This window comes from Dendrobates tinctorius, unplaced genomic scaffold (genome assembly GCF_039654945.1).
Source record: "Dendrobates tinctorius isolate UK_male_01 unplaced genomic scaffold, ASM3965494v1 ptg000062l, whole genome shotgun sequence".
NCBI classification, from domain to species: domain Eukaryota; kingdom Metazoa; phylum Chordata; class Amphibia; order Anura; family Dendrobatidae; genus Dendrobates; species Dendrobates tinctorius.
The window spans coordinates 31,173,396-31,199,564 of record NW_027361730.1 but is presented as its reverse complement, the minus strand read 5'-3'; the positions used below and the strand labels follow the sequence as shown (position 1 = coordinate 31,199,564).

Below are 26,169 nucleotides of genomic sequence, written 5' to 3'. Positions count from 1 at the left end.
ATGCGCCACCATGAGAAATTCCTCTGGGAAAAGTATAGTAAAGTTGGTCCACATTTTTTCTCGGACAGGGCTGCCAAGGGACTTCCTGCCTGACCAAGGAACACTTTTCATAATAAGGTGAAGAGGGAACTATGTAAGGCCCTGCAAATTACACAATTGAAGACATCAATTTACCAGCCCCAGACGGACAGCCTTGTGGAAAGTTTCAATGAAATATTGAAGACTATGCTTAAGAAGGTCATAGAAAAGGATGGTCGAGACTGGGACTGTCTCCTACCATATCTGTTCTCTATCCGAGAGGTTCTGCAAGCCTCTACTGGATCCTCCCAGTTTGAACTTTTGTTCTGTAATAACTATAGGAAGCTGAGGTTCCTGCTAAACTTTGTCATGATGGCTGCACCCCTGACTGACCTCCTTAAGGGTTAAAAATCAACTACGGACTAAGGAGGCAGAGACGGTCTTTGAAAAACTGAAGGTAGCTCTGTGTAAGCAGCTGATTTTGGTTGCTCCTGACGGAATTTGTACTCCAGACAAATGGCTCAGAAGTCGAATTTCGAGTGATCCTTTCTCAGGTGATACACGGGAAGGAGCACACTGTTCTTGACCTAAGTAGAACGCTGTCGGCATGTGAGAAGAATTATCCTTTCATAGAAAAGGAATACTCAGCCATAAAGTGAGCGGGGGACACATTATAATACTATCTGTCAGGGTGAAAATTTAAATTAGTAACAGACCATGCCCCACTCAGGTGAGTGAGGGAGCAAAAAGGAAAAAATGCTCTAGTTACCCATTGGTTTCTATCCCTACAGGATTTCAGCTTCCATGTAGAACATAGAGCTGGGAAGCGACATGGTAATGCCAATGCCCTCTTGAGAATCCCATGTCTAGTGGTAGAACGTGCCAAGCTGCACAGCTTTAGGTAGAGGGGGAAGGTATGTACGGTGGCTGCCAGACACCATGAAGCAGCAATAAGCCAGCCTGGACATTTAAATGGAGACGAATCTAGTGTTGCCTCACCATGCACCCAATTGAGCAGTATTCCCACAGCATATAAAATTAGTATAGTAACGCTTTATATAAGATTCAATTTTATAAATAGTTGACTTTATATCTTCATATAGCTTGATAGTGACCTACACAACCCATATTAAGATTGGAAGATGGTATCACATCACTCTTTGTACTTTATTGTGCTGAGGAGTGCATTTACTACTTATTTTATCAGTGTGGGCAGTAGAGTTATCTCTTAGTATTTAATGGTGGATAACATAGCTGTTTCTCTATAGCTAAAAAAATAGTGGTGATATTTCCAAGCATAAATGAGTATACCATTCTTCGGCGCACAGCGCTGGCCAGTGCAGTTATCTTTTAGCAGACAGATGTACAGTATGTCAGCATCCAGAGGTGACAAGAGTAATTATCTCTTTAAATGTAGTTCTGGGCAGCATAGTTATCTCACAGAGGCCAGCAGCGGCCAGCGCAGCTATCTATCCATGTTGGGTGCTGGACATTAGAATTCTATCAGCATGCCACGCTTGGCAGCTGTAGCATTGCGTTGTCTGTGTAGTGCACACTACTGCGTAGTACTTGTATATAGGAATAAGGAGCAGAGTCATTTCTCACAGCTGTTCCTTCTCTCCAGCTCATTGTCATAGTTCCTCCTCTCCTCTCCCCTCTTTCCTCTCCTCCCTGCTTCTCTCTGATTCTGTATCTGTTTGTCCCTCCTCTTTGCTTGCTTCTTCTCCCTTACCCTGTGTGTTTTCCTTGCTATCTCACCCTTCTTTCTCTAATTTGAGCCACATTTTGTCTCTTTCTTCTCTGTAGCTGATGTGCATCTATACCGTGATATGTACCGTGTGCGCTGCAGCTTCACATCAACCTCTGGATTTTTTTTTTTTTTTGCTGAGTGGCAGTGGATGTGTGTCCTTGTGCGTCGCCGTCTCTCTGTAAGCGTCCTTGTATGTGTATGAAGCTTTATGGCTTCTTTTTTCTGATATGCGTATTGTAATATCCATAGGATAACTGTGTCACTGTCTGTATGATTGGTACTGAACCCATGTTTAATTGTGCGAGTGCCTCTGTCACTGCAGATCAACGTGTGTGTGTGATTCTACATATTATGCTCTGAATGCCAGGAAGATTGCATTGAGGTCCTTCACTGCTATCCTTTCATTGGCGATGGAAAAGGGAAAAGGCATCTCGCAGCTGCGAAAAATGAAGGCCAGGTACAGATATCATCTATCTTTGCTTTTGATATGGATGTCTCGCTTTATGTAGCCAATTATGCTACATTACAAAGTGCAGTCTGCAAAAATACCATTATGTTCCATCTGAGATGGATGGGTATCTTTGCAGACATCTACGTTCTCCTCTTCATATATATTTTGTGTAGAACAGACATTTCGGAAAAATATCTGACTATTTATATGATTATGTTGATCTTGCATTGTAAGTTGACTGCATTTTTTATTTATTTTTTTGCCTTTTGTTCGTTTCTGTACTATATATTTATCCCCCAACAGTAACAGCATCATTTCTTTAGCAGCCCTTCCCTCATCCTCCCCATTTTTCATTTTCCCCTTCTGAGTATCCATCCCGTTCCCCCTCCCAGGCATGTTAATATTCAGCTAGTATCGTGAGAACATATGTGCTTCTGGTGTATCTGGCCTGCTCTCGGTATTCCTCTCATGTACATGCACTTCAGCAGCATTATTGACCCCATATTCTACTAGATGACCCAGGAGACCTGTGTACAAAATGAAGGCAGGGAGAATGGTTTTGAAAGGATATTAAGAGCCCATTGAAAAAAAAAAAGGGAGACGGAGGACATTAGTCACAGTTTTCATATTCCTTTGGGTGGAAATACCTATATAAAAGGAGATTAAGCTTTAAGAATCGCTCTTGTTTATGAAGGCACTGTGACTATTACAGAACAAAAGGCAGAATCTGGAGGTGTCTGTAGATATGACTGAGGAAGAAGGAGGAATGTGTACCCGGTGGGGAGGAAGAACAGTAGAGGGAGACTGCTCTATGTATCCCAGAGATGGAGCCATGGAGACAGATGACTGTACAGTTTATAGATAAGCAGGAATAGATGGTTATATCAATACCAATGATATAGCCACACATTAAAAGGATTATGGGGCTTGTCACAGGAGAGTCTGCCTAGAAACCCACCAGAGCACAAACAGCATCCGAGCAGCTCACCGATTTCACAAGATCAGAGCGGCTTCTCACATCTCTCTCACTGGAGGATTAGCTCTTTGAATGCTTTACAGGCTAATAAGGCCCAGTATAGAGTAAAGACCCTTCACAGGTTCTGTACGCCGGGGCCATGCTTTACAATGTGTTTCATCAGACAAAGCTTTAGGTGGCCTTCATCTGAGAAAAAAAAGAGCATAGCCTTTTTTATTCAGTCTTTCCATCGCAGGCATTTCCCTCTTTATTCTGCACCCATCATCCTAACCAGCTTGACTTGCAGCCGACGCGCGTTACATAAGCTCTATTATATCTTTTATAATCGTCACCATTTTTTCTACAATAGCAGTCAGATCTGTTCTCTAGTCTGCATCAAATGAAAACCCGCATCCAATATTTATTTGTTTGGTATTTGTGTAGGTTACCATTGTGACAGTTCCAGATGTATATTATATATTCAGCATATGTTCTGCGGTGCTAGTCATAACACCATTGTATACACTGGCTAAACAAGCCATCGTAAATGCAAAGAGAATTTGACAATTTCTGTACAAGTTTTACATATTAACCATAGTAGTTTTATGCAGTTTCCACTGGATTAAATTATTAATGCCATTATGTCCCTATCACAAAACTTCACTGTATTCCTGAAGACATTCCATACTATAGAGACCTGTATCTATTGTACATTGCCTATTTCAATGGCATAAAGGTCCTTCATTGTCCATTGCCCCTGGTATGTGTGTATTCATATATTAAGGACCTCGGGTCTTCTACAGATTAGTGGAGGTTCCAATAATTACTGATCACAAGTAACAACATAGCTTAGTGATATATCATCCCATCTAATAGAATGAAAACCTCTTTAATTTTAGCTCATAATAAATTAAATTTGCAAACACACCAATTCACGGTGAGATCTGTATTGTTTATATTGTTCTCTCCTGCTGAGTACTGTCAAGTCATCACAAAGATCCTTACTGATTTGTAAATCCATCCCTATGTTTAAAGGGGTTCACTCACCATGACAAATACCCTATAGAGGGATCCGGCCTGGCGATCAGCTGATTGTCCATGGCTCTATTTCCATAATTGATGGGAAAGTACTGGCCAACCATACATTTGCACATTGGGGAAGCCATGAAACATTATGACATCAATAAAGCAATCCCAGGGTTGAATAAACAAATCATATGTATTGTCTATTGGTTCTACAAATAAAATATTTATTGTCTTCCTTTGCCAGTATTTTGTATTGTTTGCTGCTGCTATAACTATAGGTTGAGCCACGAACATGAATGAAGCAGCTCTCTCTCCCTGCCTCTTACCAGGAATTCCCAGCACAGTCAAGTTCAAGGTTGCCTAAAGAACACATTATACTTTGTATTTATTTAAAATGGATACAAGCCATGAAGTAAATGTCCACCCTTGAATACTATTTACCTCTTATTATCTAACCTATATTATACAGTTTTAGATGAATGCCATATGTAGAAAAGAAAATCCTTGCAACTTAGTTTATATTTATAACAGCTGTTTCACGTGACTACATGCTTGTGGAGCCAGAAGTGTGTACTCATGCGAAACAACTATTGCTCATTCTTCTGTGCCTGTGTTTACCTTCCAGTGACCGAATAAAACTGTCTTTTACTGACTTGGTAGTGGTGAGTGCCACATTCTGCACTTCTATATTCTGCCATTTATTCCATGTGTCCCAGGAGACTGGCTATTTTCCCTTTCCTTCTCAAAAACCTCAGATTAGAGCTTGCTGTATTACAACTAGCTGCAGTAGATGTTCTCTGCCACTGTAATAGGAGAAGAGGCACAATAAGCACAGGCCTTATAATAAGTCACACCTCCTTTATTAACACTTTTTCTTTTCAAGATTTCTGCACAAATGCTTGTTTTAGGAGCATGCAGAAAATTCTGCCAGCAGAGGAGACAAGACTATCTACGTCTCATTATTATTATTATTATTATTATTATTTATTATTATAGCACCATTTATTTCATGGTGCTTTACATGTAAGGAGGGGTATACATAATACATACAAGTGCAGTAATCTTAAACAATACAAGTCACGACTGGTACAGGATGAGAGAGGACCCTGCCCGCGAGGGCTCACAATCTACAAGGGATGGGTGAGGATACAGTAGGCAAGGGTAGAGCTGGTCGTGCAGCGGTTTGGTGAATCGGTGGTTACTGCAGGTTGTAGGCTTGTCCGAAGAGGTAGGTCTTCAGGTTCCTTTTGAAGGTTTCCTGGTAGGCGAGAGTTGGATATGTTGTGGTAGAGAGTTCCAGAGTAGGGGGGATGTGCGGGAGAAGTCTTGTATGTGATTGTGGGAAGAGGAGATAAGAGGGGAGTAGAGAAGGAGATCTTGTGAGGATCGGAGGTTTCGTGCAGGTAAGTACCAGGAGACGAGGTCACAGATGTATGGAGGATAGCGGGGGGACAGGTGGATTAGTCGGGCAGCAGAGTTTAGAATAGATTGGAGGGGTGCGAGAGTGTTAGAGGGGAGGCCACAGAGCAGGAGGTTGCAATAGTCAAGGCGGGAGATGATGAGAGCATGGACTAGGGTTTTTGCAGATTCTTGGTTGAGGAATGTATGGATCAGTGAAATATTTTTGAGTTGAAGTCGGCAGGAAATGGAAAGGGCTTGGATATGTGGTTTGAAAGAGAGATCATCATTCATTCCTAGGATTTATGTTTCTTTGTTAGACACATTTATTGCACTGTAGCTAAGCTAGTATTTCTCACATTGCTCCATCTTTTATGATGCCCCCTCCCTGCACTTAACACCTGGTTTATTCTTTGCAGAAACGTGCATTAAAATCCATTAAAGCTATTAGATTTCACCTGTTTCATAATAGCCCCCTCACTGTACTGCCAGCATTTATCTATGTTTTACCATATTTGTATCAAAAGTGAGCTTTGTTTTATGATCATGTAACATTTGGTATAAAATGTAGCACATTGCAGCAATCTAATTTCCATATTTATTTACTGAATTCTAAGAAGCATTACAATTGAAAAATAATAAGTGCAATAATCATCACATAAAAAGAAAGCCGAAGCAGAAAGCAGCACACTTCCGTAAACCTTTTTTCCACTAATGTATTGTTACGCCTTCCCTAACACCTCCACTCCAGCCCCCACACAGGAAATGTCTACTGTCGCTAGGGCATACCCCATGTCAGTCCTTCTCAACCTAATCTACTGGGGTCTCATTAGCCAGAAAATGTATCATGATGACACTTGTTTATCTTAAAGCACCACTCCACCGTTTATTTTCTTATTTCAGTTATGGAGTGGTGCCATTAAAGTAAGTTCTCTGATCCTAGTATTCTTTCCTGCTGACGTTTTTCAGCTCTTCCCTGTTCCGCTTCGGTCTTGTGCTGCCTTCTTCTGACTGACCTTCACAAGTTTTCATTGTAAGTTTATGAGAACCTCTTTCTGGCCTTGTTCTGGCCTACATTGAGTTGGGATTTCCAGATCGCCCAACAAACACTGGAGTGACCCAACAGCTCACAACCTGCAGACGACAGACCAGAGCGGCGCCGATAACAGATGATGGCAGCTGGTGAGCATAATATTAGGGGAAGGGAATGTAGATTAGTAGCACCACTCCAGAGTTGAAATAAAAATAACTGTTGGAGTGGTGCTTTAAGTCTCCTGACCTCTGCATGCAGAAGCATTTATTTTTGGTATTCAGTATGTGATGGTATTCACTATGCAAACTAGAGGGCAGGTCAGTGAGGGATCCGTGACCTGTCAGCAATCTGCATTATGAATATCTAATCAGAGCACCACATACATGAACCCCGCCTTAGGGCATGAGCATATCACTAACACAAAATTGAAAATAAAGATTAAGAAACAACCACAAGACAGATTTCATCAACCAAGGTATCATTTTATTCAGTATAACGGCGCCAACCTGACACTGTGTGTAGTTTTCTATGCACAATCCTGCTGCCAGGTTCCTTTTAAAGCACCACTCCAGCAGTTATTTTTATTTCACCTCTGGAGTGGTGCTACTAATCTACGCTCCTTCCCCTAATATTATGCTTTTAAGATTCATTGCAGTTGTGTCTCAGCCATTCCATATGTTTGTACCCTAACCGAGGTCAGTTTGAAAACCACGGTGGCTTGCAATTTTAAGCTACATCAAGGTTATTGTAGATTGTAAGCAGGGTTGTCATTATCTGTGCTTTAATTATTGTATTAAATTTTAACTTTGATACTTATGACTGTTGTGTATGAACTGCTGAATTGTAAAGTGCTGTGGAATATGTTGGTGCTATATAAAGATTATTATTATTATTAGCCGCCAGGCCACCTCCCGATGTATCTGTGACTTAGAAGCTCCACATAATGATTTATGGTACTAAACCAGAGATTAACCAAATATACAGTATAACGAAGTGATATTGCATTCTGCTCATGATGTTGAACACAATGTTATGTACCAGAATATACCAAGTTTTGACATGAGAGCTGTGGAGTTAGAGGTTATTAGAGCTTATATCCGAAATACCATTTTTTTTTTAGATATTATTAGTTTCTTAAAAGGGTAATCTCACCATACACAAAACATACATTATAAATATTTTGTGGAGGTTCTATTTCTAGGGTCATTTGTCCCTCCTCTGAAATATCTAAAGTGTCTATCAGCATTCAAAAACTGTAGACGGTACTCTACTTTCTGCAATATAGTTACAAAATCAATTGAGCATCAGTGGATGCACCATTAATTACTGAGGTGGCCTTTAACAGGATCTGTCACCATATTTGACCTATCTAAACTATTAATATAGGCATACCAGTTATAGACATCTGAAAAAAGTCCTACCTGTATGTCTCATATCAAACGCCTTGTTATGGATGAATCATCTTTTATCACTTTATATAAATGACCTTATCCAGGCTATGGAAAGGACGCTGCCGGTAAGATAACTCTGCCTCCAGAGATTATTTTACATTTAGTTGAGTTACCAGTGTGATATTGTTGTTGGCCGCTCTCTGCTTTCCTGATCTCACTGCAGAGCGGTGTGTGATTATACCTGACACATTTGCAGGTTCCTCTCAGCTTCCAGCTCACAGATAGACAGGGTTGTAATATGTTGCAATTCAGCTGATCTCAGAGAGCTGCAAAAAATGTGTTTGCAAGAAGACAAATTTCATTTCTCCTGTTCCATGTTAGTTACTTGTCTCACACTGGTATCTCCCCTTCATGTAAAACAAGGTTTGGAGGCCGCGTTATCTTCCCAGCCTGGAAGACGTCATTTGCATATAAGAAAAATGTGGATCTCTCTGGAATAAGACATCAGATGACAGATATCAAGATATCATTATATTCAGATGGCTTAGGAGGATTGATCCTACTGACAGATTCTCTGGCCTCTAAGGTGATACTGATCATAGCAGCTTTTCTCCAGCTTACATTCTTATGATGGTACTGTAGAGATGGGAATAGCAGTCGGGATGTAAATTCTAATTCAATTTTCCAAGAAAACCAGCAGATTTTGATGGTGATGTATTTTTGATACTTTGACCTATATAAGTGACTAATTTGGTGTCACCATAGTCCTACATATAATTCTCAGTTGAAGTTCTCATTTATCATTTCGCAAACAAAAAAATAGATACTTGCTTCATTTCCGTTTTAAATAAACATTTGTTAGGCATTTTATTAAATATGTATATTCCTTATTTGTTAGATGAAGGGAAAATGGAAGACTGTGGTGCATCACATGATTTATTCACAAAGCTAACTTTATTTTTTTGCACTTGCAATAGGCATTAAAACTGCATGAGAAGATTGTCTCAGCGTCCGTTTTATAATTGATATATTGGGTAATTTACTAAGAGCTTACTGGTTTATGAAACACTTATTTGTGAGGTGAACGTTCAAGTATTGCGGAGGTGATTCCAGAATATGGCTGACATTTAGATCCTCAAAGTACAATGCATTGTTGACATTGGGTTTATAGGCGGCTGGAGGAAGATGTTTGGTCCAAGTAATATTCAAAGTCTGGTATCTAATGGTACTGTCACACTTAGCGATGCACCAGCGATCCCGACCAGCGATATGACGCGGCCAGGATCGCTGGTGCATCGCTAAGTGGTCGCTAGTGAGCTGCCACACAGGCAGATCTCACCAGCGACATCGCTGGGGACGGGGGTCGCTACTTACCTGTCACACTAGGCGATCCTGACATCCTCCCGCCCGGCTCCACGCGTCGCTCGTCGTCACAGCAGGAAGCGCCGCAGGAAGCTTGACGACGAGAAACAGTCCTGGACGTTCTCGCGCGATCAGCGATAACCAGCGGGGGAGCGGGTCGTAGGTAAGTATCACACACAGCGATATCGCTAACAATATCGCTATAATGTCACAAGTTATAGCGATATTGCTAGCGATATCTCTTAGTGTGACATGCCCTTAATACGGGGAACATGTATCTTTAGTCTTGGGTGAGATAAAACAGTGAATGCTAAGTGTGACCAATACAAATCCCCCTAATTTGCTAGTTGGGTTTTGCACGCTATTTGACTATACATTTAAGTTCCATAATTACACAGTGCATTGTGAGTGACTTTCTAGCCCCTGGTGAATCATTTCCTTCCTCCACACTTAATGGAAATATGGGGGCCCTTTATTTCATGAAGCTATTTTCAGATTTCACCCATCTCAGTTGAATGGAAGAAATCTACATTTAAATCCACATGTAAATTGTCATGCAAAAACGGAGCGAATATACAAAGAGGAAAACCTAAGGTGCCCGGTGGAGTATTTTTGCACACATCAGCAATTTGTGAACATAAGCTAAGGTTCATTACATGATTACCTACTGGGAGAGGTGGCTTAATGGAAGCCGTGCTCAATCTTTTCCTCATCAATTGCCACTGCTTTATTAAATTTGATGGGGACATCTGCTAGTGTAAATGGGAGAAGTAAGATCACGGGAGCCCTGTTCTCCCTGTAGGTGAAGGTCCCTGCTCCTGTCAGGCATTAATGTCATATCCCGTATATATGCCAACAAATTTATAAGTTGGGAATAGAGCATTTACTATCACTTACTCTGCTGAAGGACAGCATAAATACAGGACACAAATAAATACAGTTGAATCATATTTGACATTCCGATTGCTAGTCATACTCGGCCTACAGCAACTATGAAACAGCCTTTTAATTGCGGTTGTCAAGCAGTATATCTCCCTAGCAACAAGTCTTCATTTAGGCCGAGTTGACATTGAGGAGAGAAGGCATCCAAGGATTTGGCAAGACTTACAGGTTTATAGTAATACATAAAAGAATTATGTGGACAATCTCTTTAAATAGTTACAACAGGCCCAATTCATCAAAACAATTTCACCAGAATTTTGCGTAAAATGCTTTGAAAATTCATAAAATGTTGGCACAAAAGAGAGTGTTCACGCAAGAAAATCATTTGTCTTGGTGAATCAGGGCCAGTATGTTATGGGAAAATGCAGAATGGAGCAAGCAGGTCTTTATGGAAAGAAGCAGTTTTTAGGCCTAATTAAGATGTACCATATATACTCAAGTAAAAGCCGACCCAAACATAAGCCAATGCACATAATTTTACCACAAAAAACTTGGAAAGCGCATTGACTCGAGTATAATTCTGGTATGCATGTCCCCGTCATCCATATCCTGGTATGCATGGCCTCCTCATCCCCATCGCTATCCTGGTATGCATGTCCCCCTCATCCCTATCCTGGTATGCATGGCCTCCTCATCCCCATCCTGGTATTCATGGCCCCCTCATCCTATCCTGGTATACATGACCCCCTCATCGCTATCCTGGTATACATGACCCCTCATCACTATCCTGGTATGCATGGCCCCCTCATCCCTATACTGGTATGCATAGCCCGCTTATCCCTATCCTGGCATGCATGGCCCCCTCATCCCTATACTAATATACATGGCCTCCTCAACCCCACCCTGGTATGCATGGCCCCCTCATCCCTATCCTGTATGCATGGCTACCCATCAGAAAAGCATTAAAAAAACAAAACACATTCTACTTACCTTCCCTGCGCTCCCACCCTGTTCTGATGCCAGTAGCTGATTTATTCTTGTAAGCAGTGCATGACTGTGATGTCACGCACTGCTTTCAAGAAGAGTACAGCTGCTGGAATACTTACTGCTCTCCATGCCGGGACTTGGGGTGTGTATGGCAGTTAATATTCATTGATCTTTACTAGCAGGCACAGTAACCTCAGCCACTGGCTTGCTGCAGCGGCCGGGCGATCACATGTGCCCACTACTAAAGGGAATGAATATTCATTGCTCTCCCAGTCCATGGATGGACAGTGAACATTCATTCCCTTAAGTAGCAGGCACACTTCATAGCCCAGCAGCTGCAGGAAGCCGGCTGCTGCAGCTAAAAGTGTGTCTGCTATTAAAAATAAATGAATATTCATTGCTCTCCACTCCCATGGGTGTGGAGGGCAGTGAATATTCATTCCCTTTAGTAGCGGGCACATGTGATTGTTTGGCCGCTGTAGCAAGCTAGCGGCTGAGGTTACAGTGCCCGCTAGTAAAGAGAAAAGAATATTCACGTCTCTGCACTCACATGGGCATGGAGAGCAGTGAGTATTCATTTCTCTTTAGCAGCGGGCACAGGTGTTAGCCGCAGCAGCCGACTCCTGCCTCCTGTGACCCGCTGGTCTGCCGCTGTCACTACCTCTCTGTCTCATAGTCCAAAAAATATTGTATGTGGGACCCTCATTCGAGTATAAGCCGAGGGGGGGCTTTTTCAGCATAAAAAATTTGCTGAAAAACCTATACACGAGTATATACAGTATGTCGTTTTTTCCTTAGGTGAAGAAAAAACAGACATTTCTTTTCCAAGTGTCAATTTTTACCATCAGTGTGGCATCTGTTTTTCATGTAAGCAAAGAAATAAACTTACAAACTTCTCCTAACCATTAAACAGACACAGACAAAGCTTGACACATTGATGGTAGATGTGTGCTGTGTGTTTTTTTCACGGACCCATTCATTTAAATGGGCATGTTTGATCCGTGACTTGGAACAAAAACGGATGTCCCCTTTTTGTTTAATTTTTTGGCGTTGACTCTCAACCCAGTACACTATAATAGGTACATGTTCTATCCATATAAAACATGAAAAGAAGGCGTACACGAAATTTTTATGTCTGAATAAGGCCTTAGTCTTGAGGCTAAGTCCATATGGGACAGAAAAAGCACTAATTTTACCATCAGATTTCCCCAGGTGAAATTTACAGCAGCATAAGGTAGTTGAGAGGAGGATGAGAAATTAACCAATCTTATCCACATAGTTTTTCCAATTTCTCAGCTGGATTTTCACTAAAAATGTGACCCCTTTAATGTGAAGGCTGAAATCCGATGTGAATTGGTAACAGGATCTGCAGCAAAACCTTAAAAAACACTCATGCAGAATTTTGAATCCAAAGTGGTGATGATCTCTGAACATGTCTGTGGAATATTTTGCCATTATATTAAGTTGTATGAGGGATAGCTGTGTATTTCGAGCAGAAAATTGAGAGATCGCTATATGTGATATATCTGGAAGTCTATCTACATGTATAATGATCATACAGGATAGAAAGTAGCTGTGAGTGTTCATATTCTGTATGGAGCTAATGCTGTGCTTACCGTCACACCATGTGTTAATTCATCCTCCTTTTTCCCAGACTAAAGTTCCTTGTCTGTAATTATCGTTAATCGTCTAATTGCGCTGTCTGCAATGAAATACCAGAGGAAGTGGGGGCCGTGGCTTTGTTTACATCTCTAATGTGCGGGAAAGGTGGAGCAAAATGTTTAGAAATGGTTAGGGCTCCTGGCGGCCAGGCTGGGGCTCACTCTTAGGCCACATGCACACATTGAGTATTTGGTGAGTTCTTTACCCCAGTATGTGTAAGCCAAAACCGGGAGTGGAACAGTCAGAGGAAAAGTATGATAGAAACATTTGCACCACTTCTACATTTCTCACCCACTCCTGGTTTTGGCTTACACATACTGGGGTAAAGAACTCACCAAATACTCAATGTGTGCATGTGGCCTTAGGCTGGAGTCACACTGTGGTATTTTTCGGACTGACTGACACCTCTCCTGACCTGAGCGTGACAGCACGATGGATTACTATGCAGCTGTCGTGCTCAGGTCAGGAGAGCCGACAGCTAGTAAGAGGTTTACCAAGCGATTCTTGCAGTGTGTCTCTGCCCTTACCATAATCATTGGACGTGGTATACCTTATCAGTGTATGTGCGCCCTCCATATACTGTATATTCCAAATACCGCTGGGCAAAATATTACATAACCGAACCACAGTCACAATACTGCACACTACTTTAGGATCATTTTCTACATCTCGTCTAGCAATAAGACCAAACAAACAAGATAAAGAAGTAATTCCGTAAAGGAAGCTGATTATATCATCCTTAGTTCCCTATAAGCAAAGTATATCGAGCCGTAACTTTTTTATTTTTCCAGCCATATAGCCATTTGAGTGATTGGTTTCGCAAGACAAGTTGTACTTTTTGCTTTCCACCAATTCATTCTGCTACACAGTGTACTGGAAAATGGGAAACAAATTCCAAATGTTTTGAAATCACAAAAAAAAAACAACAGCAATTCCACAATGTTTTTTTTCTGTTTTTTTATATATCACATTCACTGTATGGTAAAACTGACCAAGCAATATGATTCCCCAGGTCAGTATGAGTACGCAGATACCAAACATGTATAGTTTTTTATTTAAGTAAAAAAAAAGAAAGAAAAATACCCTCAAAATACATTTTTATTCATGCTGTGCAAGTGCACAAAAAATACCCCAAATAAAGATGAAGACGTAGAAACGACTCTCAAAAACTGAAAAAAAGGAGAGAAACTGAGTCCAAAGCTACATTTGAGTAATTGCTTTTATTACAAAAGATAGTGAGGGAGCAAGACAAATAGAGGCATAGTTACATCAATTAAAGAAAAACTATCTTTGACACCGGATACAAGAAGCACCCTGGGCAGTGAGACTAGTGGCAGATGAGGGAAAATAAGATGTATTCCATCACAGTGGGCAAGTGAAGTATATGCAGAGAGACATAGTGAACCTTCCAAAATCCCTGTTTTTTCCCATAACCATAGCCTGGGAATAAAATCCTCATAAATAATGGGACAGGGTGGAGGGAAATAAATGGTCTATTGCACTTAGCCCAGTCAAGTCATTATATGGTTAAAACATGCCCATTATTGCAACCACCGGCAGCCTGCTGACCAGGAGAGCCCCGACGCACGTTTTGCGGTATAACCGCTTCCTCCTTTTATTTAAGTGTTGAAAAAAAATCTGAAATTTGTAAAAAAAAAAAATTGCTTTTGTCACCATTTTGTGAGACCCTTAACGTTCTCACTTTTCGTGATCTATTGCTGGGTGAGGGCTTATTTTTTTGTGCCTTGAGCTGACATTTTTACTGATACCATTTTGGAGTTTGGGGTAGATACAATGTTTTAATCGACTTTTGATTGCATTTTATTGCAATGTTGTGGCGACCAAAAAAACAGAACATTGGCATTTTAATTTTTTTTCTCGTGCCGTTTACCGATCAAATTAATTTATTTTATATTTTGATAGATTGAACATTTCTGGATGCTGCTAAACCAAATATGTGTATTTTTATTTTTTTTTTATTGTTTTATTTTTAATAGGGCAAAAGGGTGGTGTTTTGAATTTTTGCTTTTTTTTATTTTTTAAAACTTTTTTTTAAACTTTTTACCATATTTAATAGGACCCTTAGAAGACTTGTAGCTGCATTCATCTCATCGCCTGTGCTATACATAGCAGAATATCAGAAATCACCATCGGAGATCTCCTATGGCTTCTGCAGACCCCCGGCTGTCAGAACAGCCCATCGGCGCCACGTGATCACGTGACTAGCGCGCCAATAGATGGGATCAATGACACGATTTCTGTCTGAAAATATTAAATGCCGCTGTCACTGATTGATAGTGGCATTTAACTGGTTAAGACCCGTCAAGTGCGGGGAAAGATAGGGGCTCAGCTTGAAAGCCTGCATCAAAGGCAGAGAAACAGTCGATGATTTAAAGGCACCTGAAATGCTAAGTGAAATCAACTTGGCCATCACCTAACATATACCAAAGTGCAAATAAAGACACATTAATGTTGTGGAGTTGACTGGATATTACTTCTGGGTATGCCGTCCATCAGATCTCCAAGGGCCTCAATTGGGCGCAAAAATTGTCCAATATCATCAGTGCTTTTCATTCGATTTTTATCAGTGTTTGTTCAGTGTTTCATTTTCTCACATGGGAAAATAAATAAATTACTAAGCTTCTCCTATACATTCCAATGTTAACCACGGACAGTACACATGGATGCCATCTGGGTGCTGTCCAAGATTTTTACGGACACATAGACTTTGATTTTGGTCCATGATTTGAATAAAAAACATATCCATGATTCTTTGCGGACACACGGGCCTAAAAAAAAACACAGACATGTAAACAACTTCATAGATTATAATGGGTACATGTTCTATCTGTTAAAAACAAGCATAGTATATCGTATCTCAACAATGGATGTCTGAATGAGTCCTTACACTACCCACATGTACTTAAATGCACCTGTCAGCCAGCAGACACCCTACAAGTAGATTAATGTGTAAACTGCTTAGTTCCTGTCCTTCTTATATATTACGTAATGTTTGAGCCTTTTTTTCATACAGCTTTCCATCTATTTGCCAGACAAATAATAGTATTGTCATATTGTTTCCAAGATCTAATTTATCACTGTTGATTTTAATGACTATTATAATTTTTTCCATGAGGGAACGAACTATCAATAATCCTGTATCAAATCAACTGATGACCAAATGTCATTTCAACTGCAGCACATATAATTTCCAGCCAGTCATCAGCTGTTGAGCAACAGCCAGTCACTTTGTCTTTCTATGCTTCTACATAAATATGTAGAAAAGTATAAACTTGCAGTTAATCCTAATTAATAAATAAATAGGTGTCATCTAAAATAATGTCATATTTTCAAACAAATATTAACTTTTCAACATTTACTTTACTTTTACTCTCTTCAAAATGAATGTCAAAAGCAATTCAGTATACTTTTCTAAAAGGGTTTAATTAGAGAAGGTTCACACAACGGTTTTGGGCCTATGATACTTGTAGTTCAGATCACGAGACCTGCAGTTGGGCTGGAAATTTGGCATAGTATGGACAAGAAAATACGGCCTTAATATGCTTGTGTAAACCTTCCCTTATTTGTAGAATCCAATGTTCTATCTAATGCGAAATGCTTACTTTTCCATTAAGAATTCCTAATGTAGTTTTTTATGTATTCACTAATATGTTTTATTTTTTTCTTTCTAGGTGAGACAAAGGTCCAGTATGATTCTCCCGCTGCCACCCTGCCTGTGTCCCATCCTGTTGCTTATAGTGGGCTCCTACCTGTCTGGCGCTGCCTCAGGTTGTCCCCAACGCTGTGAGTGCTCAGCTCAGGATCGATCAGTTCTCTGCCATCGTAAAAGACATCTTACCATTCCTGAAGGCATACCCACAGATACACGACTGCTGGACCTAAGCAAAAATCGCATTAAGACACTCAATCAGGATGAATTTTCTGCCTTTCCATATTTGGAGGAGTTGGAACTTAATGAGAACATTGTATCCATCATTGAACCAGGCGCCTTCAATGGTCTCTTCAATCTACGATTCCTAGGGCTGCGAAATAATCGTCTAAAACTCATTCCACTAGGTGTATTCACAGGACTTAGCAACCTTACACAACTTGATATTAGTGAGAACAAAATTGTTATTCTTTTGGATGACATGTTCCAGGACCTGTATAACCTCAAATCTCTGGAAGTTGGAGATAATGATTTGGTATACATCTCTCACCGTGCCTTCCGTGGACTCAACAGTCTGGAAGAGCTGACACTGGAAAAATGCAACCTCACTTTGGTACCCACAGAAGCTTTGTCCCACCTTCATGGTCTCATCTCCCTACGACTAAGGTACCTGAATATTAATGTCATCCGTGACTATTCTTTCAAAAGGTTGTTTCGGTTGAAAAACTTAGAGGTAGCACATTGGCCATTCTTGGACACAATGACATCCAATAGCCTCTATGGGTTGAATTTAACTTCTCTATCTGTTACTTATTGCAATTTGAGCAGTATACCATATGTGGCAATCAGACATCTTGTTTACCTTCGATTTCTTAATCTTTCATATAACCCCATAACATCTGTGGTGGGATCTATGTTGCATGAGTTACTCAGACTTCAGGAATTTCACTTGGTAGGTGGACAACTGACTGTGGTGGAACCCTATGCTTTTCGAGGTCTTAACCATTTGCGAGTACTAAATGTCTCTTCCAATTTTCTTAGTACACTGGAGGAGTCTTCGTTCCATTCTGTTGGTAATCTGGAGACACTAATTTTAGATCACAACCCACTAGCTTGTGACTGCCGACTATTATGGATCTTCCGGCGACGTTGGCGACTCAACTTCAATAAACAACAGCCATCCTGTTCCAGTCCAGAATATGTACAGGGAAAGGAATTTAAAGATTTTCCTGATGTACTGCAGCCTAATTACTTTACTTGCCGACGTGCACGAATCCAGGACCGAAGTCCACAAGTTGTACATGTAGATGAAGGTCATACTGTACACTTTTTCTGCCGGGCTGACGGTGATCCACCACCAACCATACTGTGGCAGTCCCCAAGAAAGACTTTCATTACCAGCAAAAGCAATGGGCGTCTGACAGTATTTCCAGATGGAACTTTAGAGGTACGCTATGCTCAGATACAAGACAATGGGACTTACCACTGTGTGGCAAGTAATGCTGGTGGCAACGATACTTCATTAGCTCATCTCCACGTGCGCAGTTATTCTCCAGATTGGCCTCACCAACCCAATAAGACCTTTGCCTTCATCTCAAATCAGCCGAATGAAAGTGATGTCAACAGCACTCGCACAAGTGTACCGTTCCCATTCGATATTAAGACTTTAATTATTGCAACCACAATGGGCTTTATTTCCTTCTTGGGGGTGGTTTTATTCTGCTTGGTCCTTCTTTTTCTTTGGAGCAGAGGCAAAGGAAACACCAAACACAACATTGAGATTGAGTATGTGCCACGAAAATCTGATGCTGGACTCTCCTCTGCAGATGCACCCCGCAAGTTTAATATGAAGATGATCTGATATTGGTTGAGCACTGGGGAAGGTGAGGGATGGAGTTATTTGGGCAGTTTGTGGAATGCACGAAGCCTGTTCTCATCCTACCTTCTCTACACAGCTGTTTAAATACAAGCAACATGACTTTTTTAAGGGAAGCAATGGTAACAGGGATTCCTTATCCTGCTGTTTTCAATCCATGGACTTTGTATGTTTGGGGAATGACCTTTGCACTTTTAACCTTGTGAGTTTTATCCCCAAAACTTCCCCAGCTCTCAAAAAATACCCTCTGTTCCAAACCAACAATACATTTGTTGATATGGCCTTCATGAGACCAGGTTGTGTTCAAAGAATATAATAATAAAAAATAATTGGAATATTTGCAGAGTGAAGCACAAGGTGTTGAGTGAGGGAGACCAAGAGACATAAAATGAACTTTGACCTCTGTATGTTCTCCTGATTTCAATACCTGTGATTTTTATTAAAAAAAATAAATAACAATATTATGGAAAAAATTAAAGAAAAACTGTAAAAACTCCAAAAAAGTTATCTTATTTTAAAAATGATAATTTTGTGTTGTCTGTTTTGTGGCAGTTGGAGTTTATGGATCAAATGCTGCTGACATTTAAGCTAAGCAGTGAACACTAAGGTTTTATAGAGTGCACATGTTAATTGAAGTATAAATATATACTTTTTTTTTAAAAAATTGCATAAACAAACTTTACTACAATTAAAGAGTAATTAACTTTTCGGTAATTTTTTATGTGTCACTCAAAAAACCTTAGGACTATGCTGCATACTTCCTGTCTGAGTAAGTGCACAGACCAGAGTATGTATATGCAAGTCATAGGATAGTTATGAAAGTAATAGCATTCCTACCGATTCCTTACTCTGCTGTCTGCACGTGCTCCGGCATGGCGCTGTGAACTACTGCCTCGTGAGTTGTGCACTTCTAAAAGGTCTTTTGAGCAAATAGAATCTCAGGGTCATGACCCACACCAATCTGTTCAGAATTAAACATATATAAAAAAATTATGAAAAATTATCCAAATGTTTAGTTACTCTTTAAGCACTTTACACATCTGCACAAGCATGACTTTATTCACTTGACTTGATCAGCTCTGTCGATTTGGTCTCAAATATTAAAGAAGATGAACACTTGCTCTTTATTTTAACAAATATGTTGGGAACATGAATTTGTGGCATTTATTGATATATAAGTTTTACAAGAGCAGGAGAACTTGTAATAGTTATATATTAGTAAGTGCTGCAAAATCAAGTCCCCAATACATATGTAAAAACGTAAAGATACAATGGAAAAACACAATAATTTATATTGCCGGATTGATTTTCTCCAAATTATACAGATTGCTGCAGTCCCCAGCTATCCCAAAAACAGGGCCTGCTGGCTGAATGTAGTAGAGGCGATCATGTGCACTGCCGCTCCATTCATTCTAAGAGCAGCAATTTGCAATCTCTGGTGCTCACATGAAGAATAAATGCTGCAGTAGTACAACAATTGACCAAAAGCTCCATTCAGCCACGGTTCTTAGGATCCTTGGAGACCACGGCAGTCATACCCAAAGAGAGTTGAGAACACCCCTTTATTTGCAGACAAAGGCTGTGAATGCATTTTTACAGCAAAGTATTTATGAATAACTGTGATTGGAGAGATGAACCTTGTCTCTCACACTGATAGCAACATCTGTAGTTCATCTACAATACAGAACTCTTAAAGCTGTTGTCCACTACTTTTACATTGATGGTCTATTATTAGGACAGGTCATCTATGTCTGATTGGTCGAGATCCGACATCCAGCACCGCCGCCGATCAGATGTTATCGTGTCGGAGGTGGCCATTGTCCGGAAGTACTCACTCGCCGAGCTGCTCCGTCTAATTGTGTGCGGAGCTTGGTAATGAATATCCACCTTCTAATCAAATCAATAGGAGACAGATGTACACTACTCTGTAGCAGCCACTACAAGTAGATGGAGCAACTCGGCGAGTGAGTACTTCCAAACGGTGGCCGCCTCTGACACTGCTAACATCTGACCGGCGGGGGTGCTGATGTCAGACCCCGACTGATCAGATATTGAGGACCTATCCTAAAAATAGGCCATCAATGTAAAAGTAGTGGATAACCTTTTTAAGGACGTAACCTACATAAAGTAGTACGTGCATATAAAAACTATACAAATGTTACAGTAAATAATTTTTATAATGTCTCCCCCATTCATTTACCACACAAAATAAAACTGTTTCACAGTTTTATTAGTGACATTACTAGTTATATACATTAGGGTCATTGTGCTAGTGCTGAAATATGTTAATATATAAAACACTTTAATAACCAGAGGAACTTTAAAGGGGTTTTACACTAAAAAAAAAACTATCCGATATAAATATATAAATTTTATTAATATATTTACATTTTTACAGTTGTTAATATCTTCTACTAATAGTGATTTTCCCTGGTCTCCAGCTTATACAGAGCTTGGACAGAGTAACTTGTATTGGCACATCATTAGTGATGTATACAGGAGCATACATAGAGATCATGGGGCCCCATAACAGAAATTCTATTTGGGTCCCCCCCTCAACAAAAAAAAAATTAATATTTGGTGGGGTCACAGTAGAGCATATTTCACAACTTTGCATCCTTCACACAGTAATGTTTCTCCTAGTGAAGCCCTAGAGTAACCTTTCATTGCACCCCATAAAGTATGATGCCAAGAAAAATGCCACACAAACACTGTATGACACATTGACAGTGAATTCCTCTACAGTACCCTTCACACACACATTACGATCACCCTACTGCACCCCACCTCAACTACCCTGGCAAAATATGGTGATTTCCAACACAGTATGATCACCCAACTGTGACCCACACAGTCCTCCATGCAGTATAATGGGCCTACATACGGCATAATGGCCCAACACCTCACCCCACTGTATAATAGTCCCCCACTAGCCCTCCATACAGTATGATGGCTCCCATACGGTATGATGACCCCACACAAATCTTCACACTGAATATCTGCTTACATACAGTATAATGCCCTCACATAGTCCTCCATAAAATAAAAAGGTTCCCAGATAGCCCTCCAAATATTTTAATTGCCCCACATATAATGCACCCCCATATTCCTCTATATAGTATAATGCACCCTCTACACAGTATGATGCACTCCCCATAGTCTTCCATATAGCATAATGCACCCCATAGTCCTCCATACAGTATAATGCACTCCCCATAGTTCTCAAAACACACATTAAGGAGGGCACCGCTGTAAGGGATCACCTAATACATGCTGAAAGACTGCAACAATAACAAAAGAAAAGAGGCATGTAGAATATAGGGATCACCAAAAGTAGATTCAAAAATATATTAAATCTTTATTAAGACATCCACAACAAAACATCCCGTCGTTCTCCTTACAGTATAATGCACCCCATGAGCACCTCCATAGTGCTCCATATAGTATAATGTACCCCTATAGTCCTCCATACAGTATAATGCACTCACCATAGTCCTCCATGTAGTATAATGCACTCCCCATAGTTCTTCATATAGTATAAATAATGCACTCCCCATAGTTCTCCATACATTATAATGCACTCCATAGTCCTCCATACATACAGTATAATTCACCCCATAGTCCTTCATACAGTATAATGCACCCACCATAGTCCTCCATATAGTATAGTGCACTCCCAATAGTCCTCCTTACAGTATAATGCACTCTCCATATTACTCCATATGGTGTAATTCACTCACTATAATTCTCCATATAGTATAATGCACCCCATAGTCCTCCATACAGTATAATGCTCTCGCCATATTCCTCTATACAGTATAATTCACTCACCATAGTTCTTCATATAGTATAATGCACCCCATGATCCCACAAACATCGATAGTATTGGCTGACTGTAGTCTACTGTATATGGGGCAGTTTCTGTAATATTCAGGTTTATTGAATCTTGTTCATCTAAACCAAATAGAGATTCTTTCACACACTATTTTTATTTTTTTAAGAAATTTTGAATTTTATGCAAAATTTATTAGAGTTGCTTTTGTTGGCATTTTTTATTTTGTAACATTTGGAACATACATTTTTTTCCAGGGATTTTTGACGTATCGTCGAGAAGCCTGAAAAAAATTTACATTAATTCTAAAGATAATGAAAGCTAAAACAGTTAAATGCACTACATTGAAATAGAAACACCCATAAGACAAAACAAATATTACTGTATCTCCAGTCCAAAGATTAAAAAAAAGTTTATTATTATGAGGCCCTCACAAATAACCCTATATAGCCCAGCCAAGTAAGGTGAATCACGTCAAGAACATAGCGAACAATAATAATGTTCAATAATAGTAGAGTGCATATTGGACACTGGTATGGCTAAATTCTGTTGCAGTGTAGAGAATGTAAACTGCCTGGTGTACTTGAGATTACTCACCATTCACAGTTTCACTATTGCTTGTATTTGTGTTGTTCAGATGGTATTCAGCAATCTGTGCATACTTCATAAAAATATACTTACATGATTTTCCACAATTTAATAGTTCAATTTACACAAAAGTATAGTGGTGACTGCAGAGTTGATGCATGGAAACAATGATTAGGAACACTGCAACTTGTATTTCCATAACATGAGTACGTTACTGTTCTTGTATGGTTGAACCGATGTAACAAACAGTTCCAGCAATATTAGCTGGGTACAAATATAAAAACGCATTTCGGGATATTCCTTAACTCCTTTTTCAATATGTTTTTAAACAAACTGTTGCCTTTTTTAATCCATAAAATTGAGTAGATGTGTGAGACTGTTGTTAAAGGGAACCTGTCAACTTCATGGTTCCCAAACCGGGGACAGATTGAATCAAAGCCCGGCTGCGTTATTGTTGGCAGGTATATTTTTCTCAGAGACTATACTGTATGTTTCTGAAAACATATGGTGCCTCTCTCCTGCTACCAGAGGCGGATATCGCGGACCTCACTGTGCACTCATCTTCTGGTTAAAGTTCATCTTCCTGGGCAATCCGCACACTGATGAATGTCTCCTATTGACCGAAACATTTGTATTTTATTTGGATTCCGTTAAAAATCATTCATGTTCATCATTTTGAGTGCCAAGTCTATTAAACGTCAAGTTACAGAATAGGATCCTACTTAAGTGCTTTGGTTATTTTCTAGCTATGGGAGAGACCCGTCAATCATCTGCAGCTGAACTGGGGGGAGTCGACCTGGGTCGATACTGGACTACTCTTGTCACCAGCTGTGGTCCAGGCCAGATCTTATCAGTATATTTTCATGCAGCCCATGGTTTGGGCAGCACTCAAGTAACAGGTTCCCTTTAATGGCTCACAACATCTAGCAGCACTATATATAGCGTTTTGTTTTTTCCCTCCGGAAAAGTTTTCTTCCCAGAAAGAGCCAAAGGCTTAAGACTTGAGAGTATTTCATCAGACTTCAGGATAACGTAAGTTTTTCCAGCCTTTTGAAGTTGTAATACTATTTCCTGACTATTTTCAAAAAAGGGAAAAGGCTAATTTTTCTCAGAGGACTTCAAGATTATACCATTCTACACCAGCGAGAAGCATGCACATAAGACTAAGATTAAGATAACATGAAATAGAACACAGTAATGGGTTTCGGAAGCCCTAAGGTAAGTGAGCCCTGTCACCAGTACAGTACCTGACATTTTCATATCTTGGTGAGCTGCGGGTAAAAGCTATTATATTCCTTTGAGATACAAGGAAACGTCATCACAGATTAGCGACAGTAAATGTGATATGAGGTGGATGGGAAACAAGCAAGCACCATCACAACGGAGTGAAATACCAGGTAATGCCAGCACAAATGGGTAGTCTTTGAGAGAAAGATAACATTGTTTGGTGGCATAGGAAGGAGAAGCAAAAAGCATTAGAGGTGGATCAAAGGAAGAATTATCATAAGCTAAGAGAAGGTTTCATGACTGGTAGATGGCAAAATGTAGTCAGAAATAGATGAAATGGGGTGGAAGCTTATCTCAGAAGGGCAAAATCAGAGGAAATGCTATTATAACTGGATACAATGCGAACACTTGTGTGACTGGGTGACGTCTGGGACATTGGGAATACTGGTTAGCGTGGGAGCGGTGTAAGGAAATGCGACCATAGCTTTTTAAGATGCAGCGCTGTCAAAGTTGGTGAGATGCAAAGAAACACTAGCAAGCTTGATGAGATAAGTGAATATTATTAAAAAATGGATAAGACACAGGGGAAGAAGCTTACAGAGCAGGGAAAGATTCAAGGGATAGCATCGCATGAGATAAGAGGCGATGTAATTATAGCTAGGGAACACACATGGGAAAACATCATACTTTGGTGAAATACATAGGAAGTGAATTAATGCTAGGTTGTTTGGCTCAGCAAGAAGAAATGCAATTGTAACACAAAGGCTCAAAATATTCTCCAGGTAAACGTTATAAAATTGCTGTCATAAAACTATAAGGTGTAAAAGAATTATGTTAACCACATAGGGAAAAAAAACTTTCTTACAACTAAGTAAAATGAGAAAGAATTCTATGATAACCATGGGAAACATGTCTTGTCTGGATAAGACATAAAGCAGTACAACATAGCAGGAAACATCATAAAAGAGAAATCTGACAACGATGTGAAGGAACATTTTTTGTGTAACTAAATGTATGAAAAGGACGGAATTCAAGGCTAAACCTTGAAGGAACGCAATATAAGAAGTTTATGAATAAACAAAGGAATTTGCTTGTGTGTGTAAGAATCAACAATTAAAGCAACCTCAAATTATTTTATATCATTGTAAGAAAGAGACATACAGGGTGAAGCATCTGTTAGCGTCCATGGATAGAAGCACCTTAAAGTTAGTGCACATAGCTGGGTGCATGGAGCCCGGACAGACACGTGGGACGTTAATACAGTTGTGGCCAAAAGTATTGACACCCCTGCATTTCTGTCAGATAATACTCAGTTTCTTCCTGAAAATGATTGCAAACACAAATTCTTTGGTATTATTATCTTCATTTAATTTGTCTTAAATGAAAAAACACAAAAAGAATTGTCCTAAAGCCAAATTGGATATAATTCCACACCAAACATAAAAAGAGGGTGGACAAAAGTATTGGCACTGTTCGAAAAATCATGTGATGCTTCTCTAATTTGTGTAATTAACAGCACCTGTAACTTACCTGTGGCACCTAACAGGTGTTGCCAATAACAAAATCACACTTGCAGCCAGTTGACATGGATTAAAGTTGACTCAACCTCTGTCCTGTGTCCTTGTGTGTACCACATTGAGCATGGAGAAACGAAAGAAGACCAAAGAACTGTCTGAGGACTTGAGAAACCAAATTGTGAGGAAGCATGAGCAATCTCAAGGCTATAAGTCCATCTCCAAAGACCAGAATGTTCCTGTGTCTACCGTGCGCAGTGTCATCAAGAAGTTTAAAGCCCATGGCACTGTGGATAACCTCCCTAGATGTGGATGGAAAAGAAAAATTGAAAAGAGATTTCAACGCAAGATTGTGCGGATGTTGGATAAAGAACCTCGACTAACATCCAAACAAGTTGAAGCTGCCCTGCAGTCCGAGGGTACAACAGTGTCAACCCATACTATCCATCGGCGTCTGAATGAAAAGGGACTGTATGGTAGGAGACCCAGGAAGACCCCACTTCTTACCCCGAGACATAAAAAAGCCAGGCTGGAGTTTGCCAAAACT

At 40.0% G+C, this 26,169-nt stretch overlaps 1 protein-coding gene across 4 annotated transcripts in view; it reads left to right on the top strand.

Moving 5' to 3' along the window:
- Positions 1–19,464, top strand: part of LINGO1 (leucine rich repeat and Ig domain containing 1) — a 531,517-nt gene extending 512,053 nt beyond the window's left edge. For 2 of the 4 annotated variants that reach the window (XM_073579486.1, XM_073579484.1), the window contains one exon: positions 16,608–19,464. In XM_073579486.1, the coding sequence (XP_073435587.1) occupies positions 16,626–18,446 (1,821 nt within the window). In that variant the 5' untranslated portion in view covers positions 16,608–16,625 and the 3' untranslated portion in view covers positions 18,447–19,464. Of the gene's footprint in view, positions 1–1,607; positions 2,226–6,622; positions 6,781–16,607 lie in introns of those variants that run through there. The other 2 variants (XM_073579485.1, XM_073579487.1) reach the window with 2 other exon arrangements.
- Positions 19,465–26,169: the final 6,705 nt, after the last annotated feature.